This window comes from Triturus cristatus, chromosome 2_2 (assembly GCF_964204655.1).
Source record: "Triturus cristatus chromosome 2_2, aTriCri1.1, whole genome shotgun sequence".
Taxonomy (NCBI): Eukaryota; Metazoa; Chordata; class Amphibia; order Caudata; family Salamandridae; genus Triturus; species Triturus cristatus.
Window position 1 is genome coordinate 570,467,013 of NC_140582.1, and position 18,236 is coordinate 570,485,248.

Here is an 18,236-nt window from a genome sequence, read left to right on the forward strand (position 1 = left end):
GAATTCGTAGCCTCTGTGTGCACTGCTCCAGGTCTTTAACTGGATTTGTTGGTTATCAGGTGACCAGTGTACTTCATTAATATAGCACACGTTCTCATTAAATAGATTGAGTAATCAAACTCAAGTCCAGTTGACACATTGTTTATAGGTACAAATATAATTGGAATTGCAAAGGCACCCTAAATCATATTGCTACCACCTACTTCTACAGCCTAGATTAAGATTGAAGTACCTCCAGGCCATATCCTTTAGAGTGTGGATGTTCAGTTAATTCACATTTCAACCCTTTTGGGACTGTTTACATTTTATATTAATCTCACTAACTGTTCAAATCGACTACTTCAGAAACATATTGCACCATTTTATCTTCAATTAGAAGACCCTGAAAAGTTTTAATCTGTAAGACTAATATTATTTTACTGATTCATAAACAGTTTCAGAAATGTACATTATGGTTTGCAGGACTCCTTCACCCAATAATTAAGTTGTGTCTGAAGGAAACTGAAGAGCAGTTCTCCACAGTTTCAATCTGGATTTGAAAGTGTTCAATACATTTGATAATGTGTCTCCTGCCTTCTTGGTTCTCTGTTTTAATTCAGAAGATAAATGGACAATTCAAGTGATTTGAAGGAATTTATAGAATGTACTTAGATAAAAGAAACGGAAAGGTTAGACAGGAAAGGTTCAAGATAAGGCACCACAAGAACGTTTGAATGGAAAAAGCAAATGTCTTCTGGACCATTGGGCCTGTTAAAAGTAAGATGTTAACCAAATGCCATAGAAATCTCAGTTATCAGAGAGGGGATGCTCTTGACATTCTTACAGTTCACTGGGTCCATAGGAGGAAGGAAGAGGGGGGAAAGAGCAGGAAAAAGGAAATAAGATAAAGCATGATTTCACCTCTCCATTAAGTTCCTCGTGATTAATGTGTACCACGCTGAAAGAGGGGCTATATTCACTAATCTAGGCGCTAGCCAAGTAATGCTATCAAGATCTCAGAACTACTGCCTCAGAACCTGCTTCAACTCAGCCAAACGGTCTCTGATCATTATGCAGAGGTGGGATTGTACCAGAATATTGTAGTTAAAATATTGTTTGGCAGTAAAATTGTGCCCTAAGTACTTCTTACAAAAATAGCACCCATTGGGGTTAATAATAGGAACTCTAGCCCCAACAGGGAAATATTTTGTAAACTATATTTAAGACATGATATTTCTGTGTTACCATATTTTTACCAATGTTTTTTTAATATATTATCCACATTGAACCGATCATGGCTTATCCTGAGATACATGGTGCAATCAAAGGTGGCTAAAAATTAAAACTTGTAACATCCTAAATTGCAAGGGTATGCCCAGATGTGGGTCCCTCAGTCACGGTTTAAATGAAGCCAAGCTATATCCGACTGATGAGCCCTAATCAGGGCAAAACAGGTCTTGGGTTGCTTATGTTCCAGTTCACGGAGGACCTTGTCTGGAATTTCAGTTTGGACAGTTCCTATTGGAGCAACATCAAGAGTGATTTGCATATGGCTGGGTACAAACTGAGGTGGTAAGGTGATCAAAAGAACAAGGGGTTAAGAAGATGCAACCTCAGCGATTACCAGTGGTTAGACAGATTGCAAGCATTGCTCTCATCACTTTTTGTGTGCTTGGAAAAACTAAAACTATCTTCCCTTCCCTTGATCAACCACTTGCTCGGTCAAGCCACTGTTTTAGTAATCTGCAGAATTTGCCACAGATAGCAAAAAATCTATATTCCTCCACCCACCCTTAATCATAATACCACCCACCAGCTGATACCATTCAACCTTGAACATACTGTCACCACTCCCTGTCAAAAGATATAGACGTACAGACAACTCTGGATCAGCATGCTTTGGAACATTCACTCCTCTACATATAAATCAATATCCTGACACACACAAATCAGTTGATAAGATGTGTGTCACAAAACCGCAGGTAAACCATGGTGCGTTCTCAACCTTAATTAAAAAAACGAGGACATTGATCTAACAGCTGTCAATGACACTTGGTGCATCGCCTCCTCACTATTCTTAAATTGCCCCAGCACTTGAGGTGACAGCTGTTCTATTAAAACAGGGGTAATTGTCATATACCACGTACATGGTAGGAATAAACATTTGTGGAATAATAGACTGACCTTTTGGTGCATAGTTTCATCATTTGCGTATATTGTTTTCTTTGTGATTTAATCTTCCCAGGCAAAATGTGAGTATGCGTCCCATTCTCACTTGAAGTCCTTCCTCATAGAAAATGATCTGCACTGAAATTTTATCCTACCCACATTCAACAAAGTTCTATATTTGACCTTTAATGGTTGACTAGTCTTTCCACTTACATATACCATGTTCATTTAGGAATAATTATTTGTGTTTGGATACACTTCACAGTGAGTTAGGTGAACTTTGATCAATATAGAATTAAATAGAATTATTTTTCAAGCAATTAGTTCCTTAAATGTATTGGCATTACATTTGCAATACATTTGAACCTGTAAAGAGTTACAGTGGCTTCTTATCACATCAAACCAAAAAAGAACCGTCCAACCTGTTCTTTCTCATTGGCTAGAATAGTGGCTTTAATCTTTCCAATCACATTGAGCTCAGCTCTCCAATTCAACGCTTCAAAAGTTTCACGATGATCTGATTCAAGATGACACCTCCATGCCTAATTAAGTAAGACCCGCTGCAGTTCTTATGCAGAAACATCAAAATGCACTATCTCAGAGACTAAATCAGGCCTCCATCTTTAATGAGGCAGGCACGTGCTCACAGTATTAGTGGCTCTTGTTTTTCTGGGGAGTACCAGTAAAACACAGCCCTGGTGAAATATTGGAGTAAGATTGAATCCACTGGCTGATGCATCCAATTCCACTGAAATTTTGAACAGTGTCAACATATTGCACTGAACATGAGTCAGAACAGATTCTCAATATAATTTAATTTTGAAAAATTCATATTGTGTCCTGAAAAAGAGATCTAATATATTTACGTATATATTAACCAGCATAGACACAAACATCCCAATTCGCTCGATCTTCTGCATAATAGAAATGAAGAACTGAAATCATACACCTTTGAGGATGCCTTAATCTAAGGGCAACAGCTACACACTTGTGCAGAGAAAGAAAAGTAAATTTGGAGTCCCTGTTTCCACCTAAGAGATGAAGCAGATCGGTTTGTTGTCTGCTCTCAATGGATCACCCACCATGTGTGATGACTTCAGATGTCTTTGGTTTGGTATCAAGCACAGTCTCATTCTATTGATTTAAAACAAGTGTTCACATTTATTTACAAACGTAAATTATAAATTAAAGTACAATTTAAAAATTATGAAATCAACAGAAGTGCGTCTTAAAATACTAGCTGTCATAATGCTGAGCCGTCTTAAAGATTTCTGGGGCCCCGGATAAGAAATATTTTGGGGCGTCCTGTGTGGAACAACTTTGAATATCATTATTCTTTTTTTTCTAATTCACCCCTATGTTGCCCAATACTACTGAATGACAGCTAAAGGTTAAAACACAGAAATGCACAGAAGTGAGATAGAGAGAAATGTCACTTTCTGAGGGGGCCCCTTGGAAGGTTGGAGCCGAGGGCAATTGCCCATTTTGCCAATGGCTTAAAACGTCCCTGCATGGATAGAACACACAGCAAAATTGCACTTATGCTGAGGATACAGTCATAAGGAATGGCTGGCTCTCATATGAAAAATGTTCCATTCCAAAATGTCTTCATCTATGTGGAGGAGGTTGAGGGAATGTATTATATTGCATGCTGACATTCTCCACTTACCTCCACTTCCGTAATTGGCCCGAAATCAGGGAAAGATAGGAAGCATTTGTGTACATATGCACACCACAGAAATGCCAGTTACTCTTGTGGTAGTATTTACTAAACAGGTGTCTTTAATTCCTGCGTGGTGTTATCCACGAACGGCGTCTGGTATCTCAATGTTTGCTTTTCTCTGGAGAAATAAAAAATACAGACACTTCGATAAAAGAAAAATACATCTCTGCGTTTGGGGTGGGTCACTTAAAGTCAAGTACCTGTGATTCTTGTGACAATATACCTTTCCCATTTCTGAATTATCATATCTCTCTATCTCAGTAATGTTTTGAATTATGTTAATAATAGGTTAATAAAATTGAAGATATAAAAAAGAAAATGTTACAAGGGGTGTCTCTGCAGAGTTTGAAAAAGAGGTGGTAAAAATAATGCCTGGTGTTACTGCCCTCCTTTCCTCATTGTCGTGTGAGTGGACAGACGGCTTCTGCTGCTGGCTGGCCTCGCCCCCTCTCTGTTCATCAGTAACACTCCCAGGTAAGCCACACATATACTCTCTTCAAACCATGCAGCCTGTGCGCCGCAGTGCCCACCCGTGCCCCGGTAGGGAAGCCAACATCTGTCCCATCTGCTGCAATTGCATTGTTCTGTGTAATGCTGCAAAGATTTATCTGACGAAGAGTAAATCTGCCGTTCAGACCTTGCTATCTGCGTATGATATTGTATTATGCAACAGACGTCTCTGCGATATGCAAATAAATAATACTAATACTTTTGACACTAATTTGGCGGAACGTCTCAAAAATAGATTAAAGGCATTTCATAAACAAGTCCAAATTAGAGTGACTAATTGCTGTATTTTCTCTATGTGCTAGAAAACGTCTCTATCACAGTAGCAGGGGCATAGCTTCTATTGGTGCAGAAAGTGCAGTGGCACCAAGGCCCGGAGATCTGAGGGGCCCTCTGAACCCTGCTCATGGCTGTATTTCACAGCTCAAACAGGAGCCAGGGGCCCATTTCCTTCCCTTCTCTAGGGTTGTGACACACTGGTTGCACCACTGGTTCTGTCAGCTTTTCTCACTCATCACTGTTACACATTCTTCTAGGACCGGGGGAATAAGCGTGACTTAGGATAAAATGCGGGCTGTCAGGTGATGTCATTTTATTTAAGGTCCATGATGCTTGAACATATACAACATCCAGCATCGAGTTACAGGTAGCGCTGTCTAGGTGGTGGCATGGTTTTTGACCAACAAAGCTAATGTACAATTTGGTTTTAGCACGGTTTTACATGATAATCTGCAACATAGGCACGCATCTTCTTATGAGCCTATTTTGCTACTAATAAGCAATGTGAAAGACGATCTAATAAAATAGTCTATTAGTACTTAAAATTTTTTTATTTTCATTGTTGGTATAAATATTATGAGGGGATTTCGAGGTATACACGAATTCTCTGTAAGCCATATCGCCCCTTTCTATCCTTGTTTCATACTTGTCCACTTCCACTATACAGGATCCTTCCATATCCCTAACAAATCTACAATAATTTGATAGGGGTTCCTCCTTAAACAACTAGTTTTGTGCAGGAAACGGCATTAACCACAAGGGCTATGCCACGCGTGCCGTTTCCATGCAAGCTGAACACCGCTTGCCTTCACCACGCATATTCCTTAGCATATGTGTGGTTAAGGCAGTCAGCGGTCTAGTTGCAGAGAGTGGATTGGTGGAAGAGGAACGGGAAGGGTCGGAAAAGGAAGGACCAGTACACAACTTGGTAAGTAGGGCTTGAGGGGTAGTTTTAGTGGCGGGTATTTTTCAGGAAGGGGGGTAGTTTTAGGGCTCAGGGTGAGGGAAAGGGGCCGTTTTCAGGGCTGGGGCCATTTAAGGGCTCAGGGTGGGGGGCAGAAGTTGGGTAGTTTTTTGGGCTGGGCGTCATTTTAGGGCTTAGGTTAGGAGGCTTAAGTTAGGGTCGTTTTTTGGGCTGGGTGCCAATTTAGGGCTCAGGGCAGGGGGCTTGGGTCAGGGTAGTATTTTTGGGCCTGGAGGCCAGGTTTTCGGGTTTAGGGTGTGCGGTCGAGGTAGTTTTTAGGGTTCGGGCAGTGTGCATTCCTAAGCCAGTTTTTAGGGCTCAGGGCGGAGGGTCAGGTGTTCGGGGCTAAGGCGAGGGGGATCGCAGTGTAGGGGGTTTGTTTTTAGAGCTCATGGCATATGGCTGGGTGTGATCTTTACCACGCATACCTTTACCAATCATGCCTTTACAATGAAATTCGTTGTAAAGGCATGCATGGTAAAGGCATGCATGGTAAAAACACAGTTGTGGTTGGGACCATGTTGTTTACATATGCATTGTTGAGGCAGGCGTTGTTCTATCATACAAACGTTTTACCCTGATGAGTGGGTGTCATTACTAGCAACAAGGTTATGCACCATGTTGTAGAAATACAGACCATTTTACGCCGCCATTTTCAATAAAGAGCGAGTAATGCAGAGTTAAAGTCCACCAAGAATACATAACGAATAGCACATTCATATCAGCCATACAATGTAGGTAGTCGTCCAAGTAACATGGCTCAGAGTCGTCCATCACACGCATAAATTGTGGCTCGCGGGCTGCAGCGAGCAGCATTGTCAGGGCCTCCTGGGGTAAAGGAGGGCTTTGAAAGGAATGGAATAATCAGCATGTTATTTATACACCAGAGATTATTTAATCTGCTTCGTGACCTCCAATGTCATGCAGAATGCCAGCGTTTGCTGAGTCGTGCAGAACCTGAAATAAAGCATTTAATTAAATGAAGTGCCATAAGTCAATAAGATACAGACTTTCTTACCTCTGTATATTTTCAGATGTTCTTATTAGTTCGGATGAATATATTTTTAAGATAAAATGCAATACGCAATTGGGACATGCACAGTAACTTAGACGGCAACAGGATCTCACAGAATTAAAACAGAAAAAAACACGAACTCACAGGAAATATCCAAGAGCCAATATATTGTGGATTGAAACTAAAAGCTAAACACGAAATATTCAAATTCACTGCTGTTGAGTAAGAAAAACGACAAGACATGCATTTATATCTACAAATAAAACATAAAAAGAAGATTCGATCGCGAGTAACAAATGTTTATGCTTATAAACAATTTTAGTTTTTTTTATAAAGGCGAGGGCTCGGCTGGCAGCTTCCCCACTAATAAAGTTTCACAAAACCACGACAAAGTAAAACAAGCATTGGAAAAGACAACAACAAAACACCAGACCTATTGAATTTGCCAATTCTTGTCTCTGCTTCTGATGACCCTCCACTTGACCTCAGCTAAACTCAGGGCCTCGTTAATCTGTTGCAAGCCCTACATTATCTTGGCAGCTTTTCTTCTCTAAAGCTGAAAACCGAACACTTTCTGCAGTATGCTTACTCTTCTTTAGGAGTGTACGGTATGCACCCTAAATATCGAAACAACGATGGCGATCAAACAGAATATCGAGGAAAAAATATCGACAGGTAATTATATCTAACGTCACACACACACACACACACACACACATACATATATATATATATATATATATATATATATATATATATATATATATATATATATATGTATATATATATATATATGTATATTATCTACTGGCGGTCGCTAGTAGATAGTTATAGTTAGGACCGTGTTTCCATAGGAAATCCGCAACATTCTATTTGGAATAACTTTGGCGCCGATTGACGAATCCTCGCAAAATTCTCAAAATAGGTGGGGCGCTCCGTTCCGCTCCTACCCTGAAATTCTCGGGGGGATTCGTCAAGCGGGGGCTGAGAAAAAGGGGGGGTCCCAAAACACGTTTTCCCCATGCATTTTTCCATAGGACCTTTAGTCCGAGCTACAGCCCGAACGGCTGAACAGAATTACTTGAAATTTGGCAGAGAGGTAGCCCTCAGGTCAGGGATGTGCCTTTTGAAGGTCTCGTGTAAATCTGTTCAGTATTTCCTGAGAAAATAGCATTTAAATCAATATATATATCTATGGGCGCGCTCCGAGCGCGTACCGTAAGCTTACCGTACGTGCACGCCGCCGTGCACGAGCGCAATTCTGATTGGTTGTTAGATCTCAGTAAACATTCGAATCGGTCGAAACCAGGAAGTGTCGGCCGCCATTTTGTCTCTCGCAGTCTGAGGGGGTGAAAAACAAAGGTGGAGAATGTGAAAAGGGGGCAGGGTGGACAGTTCCTGACCCCCTAGCCTTTGTCAGGGGGCCCCAGAAGGACCCCCAAGGGCAAAAATCGCCGAATGCACGTAGCGTACGCGCACGGCGTAAACGGAGAAATTCCGCGAGGAAACTTCGCGTAACTATTCCGCGATTACGCGTACCGTACGCGCCTGGCAAAAAAAAAATTTCAAAAAGGAAAGCTTAAAACAAAAAAAAAAATTGTGAGGTAAGGTTGGCTCTTAAAAGAGCCGTTGGGTTAATACAGGGATGGAGGAAAGAAAGAATGGGAATATTATGAGCGTCTACAAACGTGCTGGTCTATCTTATTGTTAATAAGGGAAGCACTGGTCTCCCCAAAACCAATAAGACCACAACACGTTGTACACCTCATTGAAACCCTCCGAAATCGAGGGTTAATGTCCAGAGGAGCAGAAGAAGGTGATGCTCCCACCTCAGAGGAAGGGCTCAGCTGAGCTGCCGATGATGTACTCGGCTGAGCTTCTGAGGTTGGGCTCCGGTGACTTACTGAAGAGTTTTCTTCAGTATGTCGAGCAAAGGTCCTGGGATGTTTATCCCTAAGTTGTCTCTTCATAGAGTGATTTCCAAAGGAATACTTCTTCCTTGGATCTCCTCTAGATAAAACACGGTCACAAAGTGTGCAAGTGACCAATGGAGCATTGACCTTTTTCTGCCCCTCTGGAAAAGTAAAATACTCCCACACAAAAGAATCCTTTTGTTTCCTCCTTCTCTGTCTGATGATGGTGCTGCTAGGCTCACTCTCAGAAGAGGTCTGCTGCTCTGCCATTGTATCTTAATGTCAATTCAGCTCCTTCTCCTAGGGGATCTCAAGCAGTAATGAGGGGAATGGGTGTGGTGTGGGTAGTTTCTGGAACTGAAAGTAGTTTCAACCAATGAAAAGTGTTCTTTGTGGATCACATGACCTGCCGTGCGCGCTCCGTAAGCTTACGGTACGCGCTCGTAAACAAGTACGCATGCGCAAACGTGACGCTTACGGAGCGCTTACGGAGCGCGTACGTAAGACGCACTCACGCATGCGCATTACATGCCCCTGCGTAACCGCGATGTTGCTTCCGCGCAATGCGCATGCGTGTACGCGTACGCCACGTACGTATCACGTAAGCGCACTGTACTTATGACGTACGGAGCGCGTAGCGTCAGCTTACCGTACGCGCATCGTATCACGTAAGCGCACCGTACTTATGACGTACGGAGCGCGTAGCGTCAGCTTACCGTACGCGCACGGAAAAAAATGCATAAAAAAAAAATTAACCATTCCATAATGCAGGATATAGTACATATATTATTTTATACACTGGTTTACCAAAAATCTCAAAAAAAAATGTGCATTTAAAAAACCGTACAAATTCACTGAAAAAACCATAGGTTTCACACACGTTATAGTTAGGAATTAGCATTTAAAAAACCTTGCAAATTCACTGAAAAAGCCATAGGTTTCACACATGTTATAGTTAGCTGGACATTTCACTCGTAAAAAACCAATGAAATTCCCCCGTTATAGTTAGTGCAGGCAACTATAACTCACGCGACCGCAATTCTCTGTTGATGCTAATACTGTATCTTTAGCTATACATATATTACAAATATTTATTTTTCATAAAGACACATATGTCATCAGTGATGTAATATTTGACATCATCAGCAGAGGATTGCGGTCGCGTGAGTTATAGTTGCCTGCACTAAATATAACGGGGGAATTTCATTGGTTTTTTACGAGTGAAATGTGCAGCTAACTATAACATGTGTGAAACCTATGGTTTTTTGAGTGAATTTATATATATACATATATATATATACCTCTGTTTTACATGGATCTGCAAGATATTAAATGTGAGTTAGCAATTGTATGTCCATGTTTCCCTATAAGAAATCGGTATCTTGTCCCTCAGTATTCTGTCCTCAATATTAGTGTATCTCTATAGTGTCAGTGTTGATATTCAGTAGTACAACCTTCAGACACTTTTGATGACCATAGAGGTCAATTCAGCTTTGTTTAGAGGCTACAGTTAAAATTAGACAATGGACAGCTGCCCTCAAGACCTAGTCCCAGACTTACTCTGACTCGATGAAAAGAGACCCTGACCACCATCAAGCAATATTCCTGAACAGTTCTCTACTGCTACTGTCATCAATGGGCATCTTGGATCAACTTTTTTTTATGGAACTCTAACCCCAAAAAATCCTTATGGATAGTTTATCAGTATATTTTACTCCTTTCGAACTATTATTGAAATTGTCATTTCTATCCAATACACTTGTCATATTTGGAATTCCAACATTTTGTTATTTCCTCTCTTGCATGCTGTATATGCTTCTTACTGCAATCACCTTTTTCAACTGACCACTCTTTTTTTACAATGTTGTTGAGGTTTAGTTAAAAGTGACGCAGAGCGAATGGATGCCTTCGCTTTTCTAGTAGTTCAGTATCTTAGAGAAGGCATTTATGATGCCGCCCCTGTCCTGTAATTTGCATTTTCTGAATGTGCCCTAGACACTGTAGTCACATAGATCATGCCTCTGTAGTTTCTACATGAGTAATAACTGATAGCCCAAATACTCCTCCATTAAGTGCCATGAGATGCCACAAGAATTCATTAGAAGAACAGGAAGTAATGCAGCATTGATGGGACCTGTAGTCGAACACAGCTGGCTGCAAGCTTGTTCCCAGGTTCCAATCCTAGGACCAAGCCCAACTTGTGGTTAATAGAATTGTGGACGGATCTTCATCTCTCCATGAGACAACGTGTTTCTCCTCCTGCAGCATGTAGCCGCAACAGCAGGAAAAGCTACGTCGCACAGATGTATATCGATTAGCACTAGCAAAATTAATGTTTCCAAAAAATAAATCACTTTTTGTTTTTTGTGTACCATTAGATTTGTGTTAGCTTAAATCGGTACAAAAATTGTCTCTCTTTACTTTTCGATGATTTAATATCTGGACTGCTAGAAAGGCCAAGTTTAAATTCTTTTCAGAACCAGTTCGCTATCTAAAAATGTTTCCTAAATACATGATGCTGCTGATTGTTGTTTTACCTTATTTGTATTATGCACATTCATAGTTGACAAGGGTACCAGTTCATGGTTTCTTCGGGTGACCTTATCTCCATTGTAAACGTATTCTGCATGTATTTGGATTTCTACTGAAAGATACATACTGTACATCTGACAAAATGTGTTTTGGCTCTTCCTTTCCATTTAAGTTAATTTAAAAAGAAGATAAAATCTTCTCTCCAATCTTGATCTGTAGTCTTCTTTTACCATTCTTTGTTAATGATGCAAGTTGTGTCTCCTCCTTCCCCTTCAAGGAAGATGATCCCCCAATAATGCATAACCAACCACTTCTTAGCATTTGGCCTTCCCTTTCCTCTTCAAGGGGGATGAGCCTTTGGGCATTTTGGCAGTGATACACAGCGTATTTTCGATTAGAAACCAAAATGCTTGAAGAATCAAGCTCTTAAAGAACATCTATTTTCTATTGTACAGAGAGCACCTTGATTCCACTTGGGTTTGCAGCCGTATTTCGTATTTCATGTACCATAGCTTGTCCTTAGCCCCTTTCAAAGGCAAACCAATGATATTCCTACTGAGGCCCTGATAATTCAGCAGGCACCACCCTTATCCTGACCCTACTCCTACATCTAACCCTATTCTAAGGCTATACCTTAAAGTATCCCGCAAGAGTGACCTAACATTAAAATAAATCCTACTATCAACCCTCACACTTAATATACCCAAAACATAACTCTAAAATAAGCCCTAACTGTTCCTACAGATACCTATTTACTTACCTTACATGAGATAGTGACATTCTCAGTAGTGATAGTCAATGTAGTTGTCCCATCTGATATAGCCGCTGGCTTCAATTGCGATGGTTAGCTGCTTTAGTGGATTTGAGTTGATGTGGCTACAGTTTAGGGCAATTCACCACCACCTACCTACATGGACTGACAAATTGTGGAACCGACCAAAATGGATTTTGCCGAAAAGCTTGATACTGCAGTCCTTTTTTATCAGAAAAGCATAGACAGAAGGACTTTCTGTATTAAAACAAATTATGTGCTGCTACCGATTGTATTATGGAACAAAAATTCTCTAATCCATGCCTGACTTAACCACGCAGTCTTGACAACCACCGCGTCTTTAACGTGCATGCCATTAACACGCATGCCTTTACAACAATTTTAGCTGTAAAGGCATGATTGTTTAAGGTATATGTGTAGTAAAGATCACACCCAACCCCCCCCCTTCCCTGAGTCCTAAACATGGCCCCCAGCCCTGTAATCTAAACGTCCCAGCCCTAAGAAACTACTCTGACCCCCTACACTTCGCCCTAAAACCCGTCCTCAGCCCAAAATCTACCCAGACCCCAGCACCCCTGCCTTGAGTCTCAAAACTGTCCCCCAGCCCTGAAAACTGCCCCTTTACCCGTCCTGTACCCTGAAACTCGCCCCCAGACCTGAAAACTACCCCGACCCCAGCCCCCTACCCTGTGCCCTAAAACCAGCCCAAGCCCTAAAAACTACCCCGAGCCACCCACCCTCCCGTCCCAGCCCTACTTACCAAGCTGCATCCCAATCCTTCCTGTCCCAATGCATTCTGTTCCTTTCCCTGCCCATCCACTCTGCATCTAGAGCACTGACTGCCTTAACCACGCATATGCATGGTTAAGACAAGTGCTATTCTGCTTGCGTAGAAATGGCAGGTGGGGTTAAACCTGCATTGTAAATGCTGTTTCCCGCCTCTACCCAATTCCTAATCTGCATATGACAAGTCTTTTCTTAAACTAAAAAGGGACATCATCTCTGTCTGTGACTGTGGTGATTTAGAATATGCGCTTTACGCAGACATTTAATTGTTTTATCATATGTCATCCATACAGGTTTCTATATAAATGAATGTTTATAAAAGACTCCATATCTGCTTAAAAATCTTATTTTGAAAGTGCACCTAATTATCCAACCTTATGCATCTCATATATCAATATATAAATATATATGGCAGTGGTGCGGGCATTCTGTGAATAAACCTGTTTTTTGGCACTGAACCTGGGTCTGCCTTCTCGTCTTTGAAATTGGTGGTGTGAAGTGTTACGGATATAAATATATATATGCATATATATATGTACAATAACATATATATGTATTTATATATATATATTTATTCATTCATTTATTTATTTGTGTATCTTGTTTATACTTAGTGAAATAAAAGCATGCTCCTATCACAACCTAACTGGGGATTCTCTTTTTGTTCATTTATTTGCAGTTTGCTCCCAGTTTTCAAGAGGAGTCTTTGCTATTTTTGGATTTTATGACAAGAAGTCTGTAAATACAATCACATCATTCTGCGGCACTCTTCATGTCTCCTTCATAACCCCAAGTTTTCCCACTGATGGAACACATCCATTTGTCATTCAAATGAGGCCTGACCTGAAGGGAGCTCTCCTCAGCTTGATTGAATACTATCAATGGGACAAGTTTGCATATCTTTATGACAGCGACAGAGGTAAGTGATGAACTGAACTCCTTTCATGTACATCAAGACTGTAGATATACATAATATGCTATAGTGAAACGTTGGTATACGGGATTATTTATACATTTTATTATTATTTATATTGGAGTCTATTCTCACAATTTTAATTAGGAAGTGTTTGTGCAGTTTTTATTAACATCAAGAAATAGCTTTGAAACTGTTATATGTTTTTCATGCCAAGTAGATTCCTGTTTATGTTTGTGAAGTGGTCCTCATCAAAAGTTGCATTAACAGAAAAAAATATTCAATTATTTTTTAAATTCAAGAAAAGGTTTATTGAAAAGATTAATATGATCATAAAAACAATACTTCGTATATGCAGTTATTTGTTAATACATAAATACATGAAGGAGTAATAAAGAATAATAATGATATATAATATCCATTAAAATAGTAAAAGGATAATATTGAAAATGATATGAATACAATCAAAGGTTCACAGAAATCGTAAATAACAGTACATTTCAAAAATATACAATTTTAAAAAATATTATAGAAATTGATAAATTAAACATAATTATAAATAAACAATAGGAGGTCAAGGAGGCTTGGTAACTTCTTGTTGTGAGGGAGCAGGTAAAGAAGTTTTCTTCACGGTATTGTCTAGGAATTGTGTGAGTGGGCCCCAAAGGTGAGAACATTTAGTAGCAAGACAGATAGGATGAACAAGTGCTGTATCGAGGCGATGATTGTGACATACAGCATACCACCAAGCTAAATAGGACAATTTAGAGGAATCTTTCCAGTTTTTGATATTTTCTGAAAAGCTACAGCTATTAAAAAATCAATTAGTGGTAACTGGGATTGACTCATTTTCCAGTCCGGTGTTAAACTACCTAGGAAAATGTTTGTGGGGGAGAGGGGAATTGTGGTGTTAAATATAGTGTTGATTTGGTGCCAAACCTGTTTCCAGAATATAAAAACATGTGTACAGGTAAAAAGCATATGACGGGGATCAGCGTCAACCTGGGAACATGCCCAGCAAGTGTTGGGATTTGTGTTGTGTATTTTATGTAGGTATGTGGGGGTAAGAAACAATCTGTTGTAAATAAAGAAGAGTGTTTGTGTTGTGCTGGCCGCCCTGGATGATTTCCTAAGTTTCGTCCAAATTCTGTTCCAAAAAGAGATAGGCCAATTCGTTCTCAGATCGGATTCCCATGAGAGTTCCACTTTGGTTTTGTCTCGTATCTCAGGAGGTACCATTAAATGGGAATAAATGGTGGACGCTTTGGGGTTTATGTGCAAAAGTTTATGCCATGGGAAAAGGGGGTGGGAGGGTGAGGAAGGTGAATATTTGAGTTTAGCATAAGTATCAAGTATTGCTTTCTGCAAGGTCAAAAATTTAGATTTAAAGGAAGAAGGCAAATAATAAAGAGTTTGTAATTGCGTAAATTGAATGGGTGCGCCCTGATCTAAAAATTGATGAACCCAGAGTAGACCTTTATTTCTCCAAGCCTTCCAATATATAGGTTACCTATTAAGAAGGATGTGTTTATTGTGCCAAATTGTGGAATTAAGAAAATTGTCCAAATTATGTACTACTAAGTGGGGTGCAGTGGATTGTAGTTTACAGGATTGCTTAATTAGGGGAGTAGAGAGCTTTTGTGGTTTGCGAGTAAAGGAGAGATATTCCTGAAATGAGAAGGGAGCTAAAAATGACGTCTCAAGATCCACCCAGAGAGGTTTATCTTCAGATTGATTAGTGATCCAATTCGATAGTTGACGTAACTGAAAGGCTTTGTGATAATTGGAGAAATGGGGGAAATTGACACCGCCTTCAGATTTTGGTCTTGCTAATTTCTGTAACGCCATTCTTGGTTTTTACCGTTCCATAAAAAAGAAGTAAAAATAGAATAAATCTTTTGAAAGAATTTCGATGGAATGGAAAGTGGAATGTTAGAAAGGATATAGAAAACTATCGGAGTCAACATCATTTTGATTGTGGTCAGACAACGCCACCAAGAAAGATGAAGGGGATGCCATCTTGCAACCAATGTTTTAAGCTTGGCAGAACATTTGTTTATGTTTAAAGAGATAGATGTCTTTATAGAGCGAGAGAACCAGATGCCAAGATATTTTATATGTTTAGGGTTCCAAGTAAAGCTGGAGATCTTAAAATCATCCTTAAAGGTATATTTGGTTAATTCTCCTCTATTCAGTTTATAGCCAGATACTTATCCATAGGCATCCACCTCTCCCATGAAAGCTGTAAGTGAAGATTGTGGTTGGGAGAGAAGAACTAAAATATCGTCAGCATATGCTGCTAGCTTAATTTGTTGAGGATCCGAGACAAAACCTGTGATTGAGTTATTCTGGTGTATTCTTGAGAGAAAAGGTTCTAGGGCCAAATTGAAAAGAAAAGGGGACAAGGGGCATCCTTGGCGTACTCCTCATTTGAGATTAAAGTAGGGGGAGATGAGGCCATTGGTAGATATGTCGACCTTGGGCTATTAAAGAGATGATTTCCGGTCCAAACCCAAACCACTTGAGAGTGTGGAAGATAAAAGGCCAGTAAACCCTATCAAAGGCCTTTTCTGCATCTAACGCAATTACCGCCAAGGAGTCCGGATAATGTGATGAAGTAGATAAAATGTCAAAGAATAAGCGTGCATTGTCAGTGATGTTGCGGCCTTTGACAAAACCTCATTGTTCTTTTCCAAGCAGCATGGTAAGATGTGGGTCTAATGTAAGGGCCAGAGCTTTCGAGAACATTTTATAATCTACGTTAACTAAGGATATAGGTCTGTAATTCTTACAGTAACGTAAATCCTTATCAGCCTTTGGTATTAGACAGATTAAGGCTTCAGAAAAAGAGGCAGTGGAATTATGGGAAGCGATAAAGGAAGAAAGAAGAGTGTGTAGGTGTGGGAATAATAGATGAACAAAATGTAAATAAAATTCCACCGTGAAGCCGTCTGGGCCTGGGGCCTTGTCTTTTTAAAGAGTTTTTAAAGCATTTAACAATTCTGTTTGTGTAAGTTCAGCTTCCAAAGAAGCTAAATCTAATTTGGGATTAATATGTTTTTGAATTGTGGAGAAATATTGGGATATGTCTCTATCTGAGGGTGTGTTTTCTGGCATGTAAAGGGATTGATAGAAATGTACAAATTCTTGGAGTATTTCAGTTTCTTTAAATTTTGGTGTTTGGCTATCATCTATAATGAAATCAATATGAAGTTTCTGTTGTTTAATCTTTAGATAATTAGCTAAAAGTTTGTTTTGCCCACCATAATACTTCGCTGAATGAAGAAATATTCAATTATGAAAAAATGCAAAAAACTGTTTATCATTATTTCCCATATGTGCTGCATCTAGTGATCACCAAGATAAGCCAGTCGAATGCCTCTTATTTCACAGAATTGATCTGTGAAAAGCGTTAGGCTGCGAGAATGCCTTGGATCAGATCACAGAACATTTTTACTGGTGCTTGTTCATGTCCTGGCAGTGTTTGGCCAAAACACCTCTTACCGCTGTTTTATGAACTCAGATTTCTGAAAAGAAATGAAATGAAAAGACAATTTATAGAGCGCGATAGCTACCCTGAGGCGTCCTAGCGCTACGGAACAGAGCAAGTAGGTGTGGGATTGGGTACTATGCTGGTTTATTGAAAAGCAGGGTTTTCAGTTTCTTACGGAACCGAAGAAGGTTGGGCTCAGAACGAAGGGAGAGGGGAATGGAGTTCCAAAGGATGGCCGCGTTGTAGGAAAAAGAGCGGCCTCCACTCCTGGTTCTTTTTATCCTAGGTACCGTGGCGAGAAAGGAGGAGGATGATCTGAGGGGTCTGGAGGGATTGTAGGGGTTGATCAGAGAGTGGTTGATGGACGCACCGGTTTTCCAGAAGGCTCAATGGGCAATACATAGGGCCTTGAAATCGATCCTTTCCTTGACTGGGAGCCAATGGAGGTTCCTCAGGCCGGGTTTAGCGGAAGTCCACCGGGGTATCATGAGCAGGGTTCGGGCGGCGCAATTTTGAAGAGTTTGGAGCTTGCGCAGAGTGGCTTGGGGTGCCCCTCAATAGAGAGCGTTCCCGAAATCCAACCGAGACAGAATGAGACCCTGGACCATTATCTGTCGAGGTTGGGGTGGCAGAAGGGGGAGAATCTTACGTAAGAGCCGTAGTAGGCCGAAGCAGGTGGCGGACAGTTTGACTGCCTGATCATTAAAGTTGAGGGATTTGTCCAGCCAGATGCCAAGGCTCTTTATTTTGTCTTTAGGGGTGGGGGGGGGGGCGATGGAGGTCGGCCAGGATAGGGTGATGGGGGATGGAGAGGAGTTGCCTAAGAGCATCAATTCCGTTTTGTCCCCGTTGAGTTTGAGGCATGATAAAGTCATCCATTTGGTAACCTCCTCGAGGCAGTCCCTGAGGTTATTTTGTGGGGATGAGGATTGATTGAGAGCCACCACTAGCTGAGTGTCGTCGGCGTAGGTGACGATTTTTATTCCGAAAGGGCGGACAATCTCAGCTAGGGGGCTCATGTATATATTGAAAAGGGTAGGGCTTAAGGAGGAGCCCTGAGGGACTCCACATCCGAGGGGTTTGTCCGGGGAGGTAAATTCTCCCTCAAAGACCTGGAAGTAACGGTCGGAGAGAAAGGATTTGAGCCAATCCAGCGCTATCCCTGAAACTCCTAGATTGGAGAGCCGATGT

The 18,236-nt window shown here is 40.7% G+C and overlaps 1 protein-coding gene across 6 annotated transcripts in view; it reads left to right on the plus strand.

Moving 5' to 3' along the window:
* The window catches only part of GRIA2 (glutamate ionotropic receptor AMPA type subunit 2), a 657,071-nt gene that overhangs the window by 227,340 nt on the left and 411,495 nt on the right, over positions 1-18,236 (plus strand). For all 6 annotated transcript variants that reach the window (XR_014978141.1, XM_085641724.1, XM_085641720.1 and 3 more), the window contains one exon: positions 13,319-13,558. Coding sequence is in view for 5 of the 6 variants with exons in the window: in XM_085641724.1 (XP_085497850.1) it covers positions 13,319-13,558 (240 nt within the window). In the remaining variant the exon portion in view is untranslated. The remainder of the gene's footprint in view (positions 1-13,318; positions 13,559-18,236) is intronic.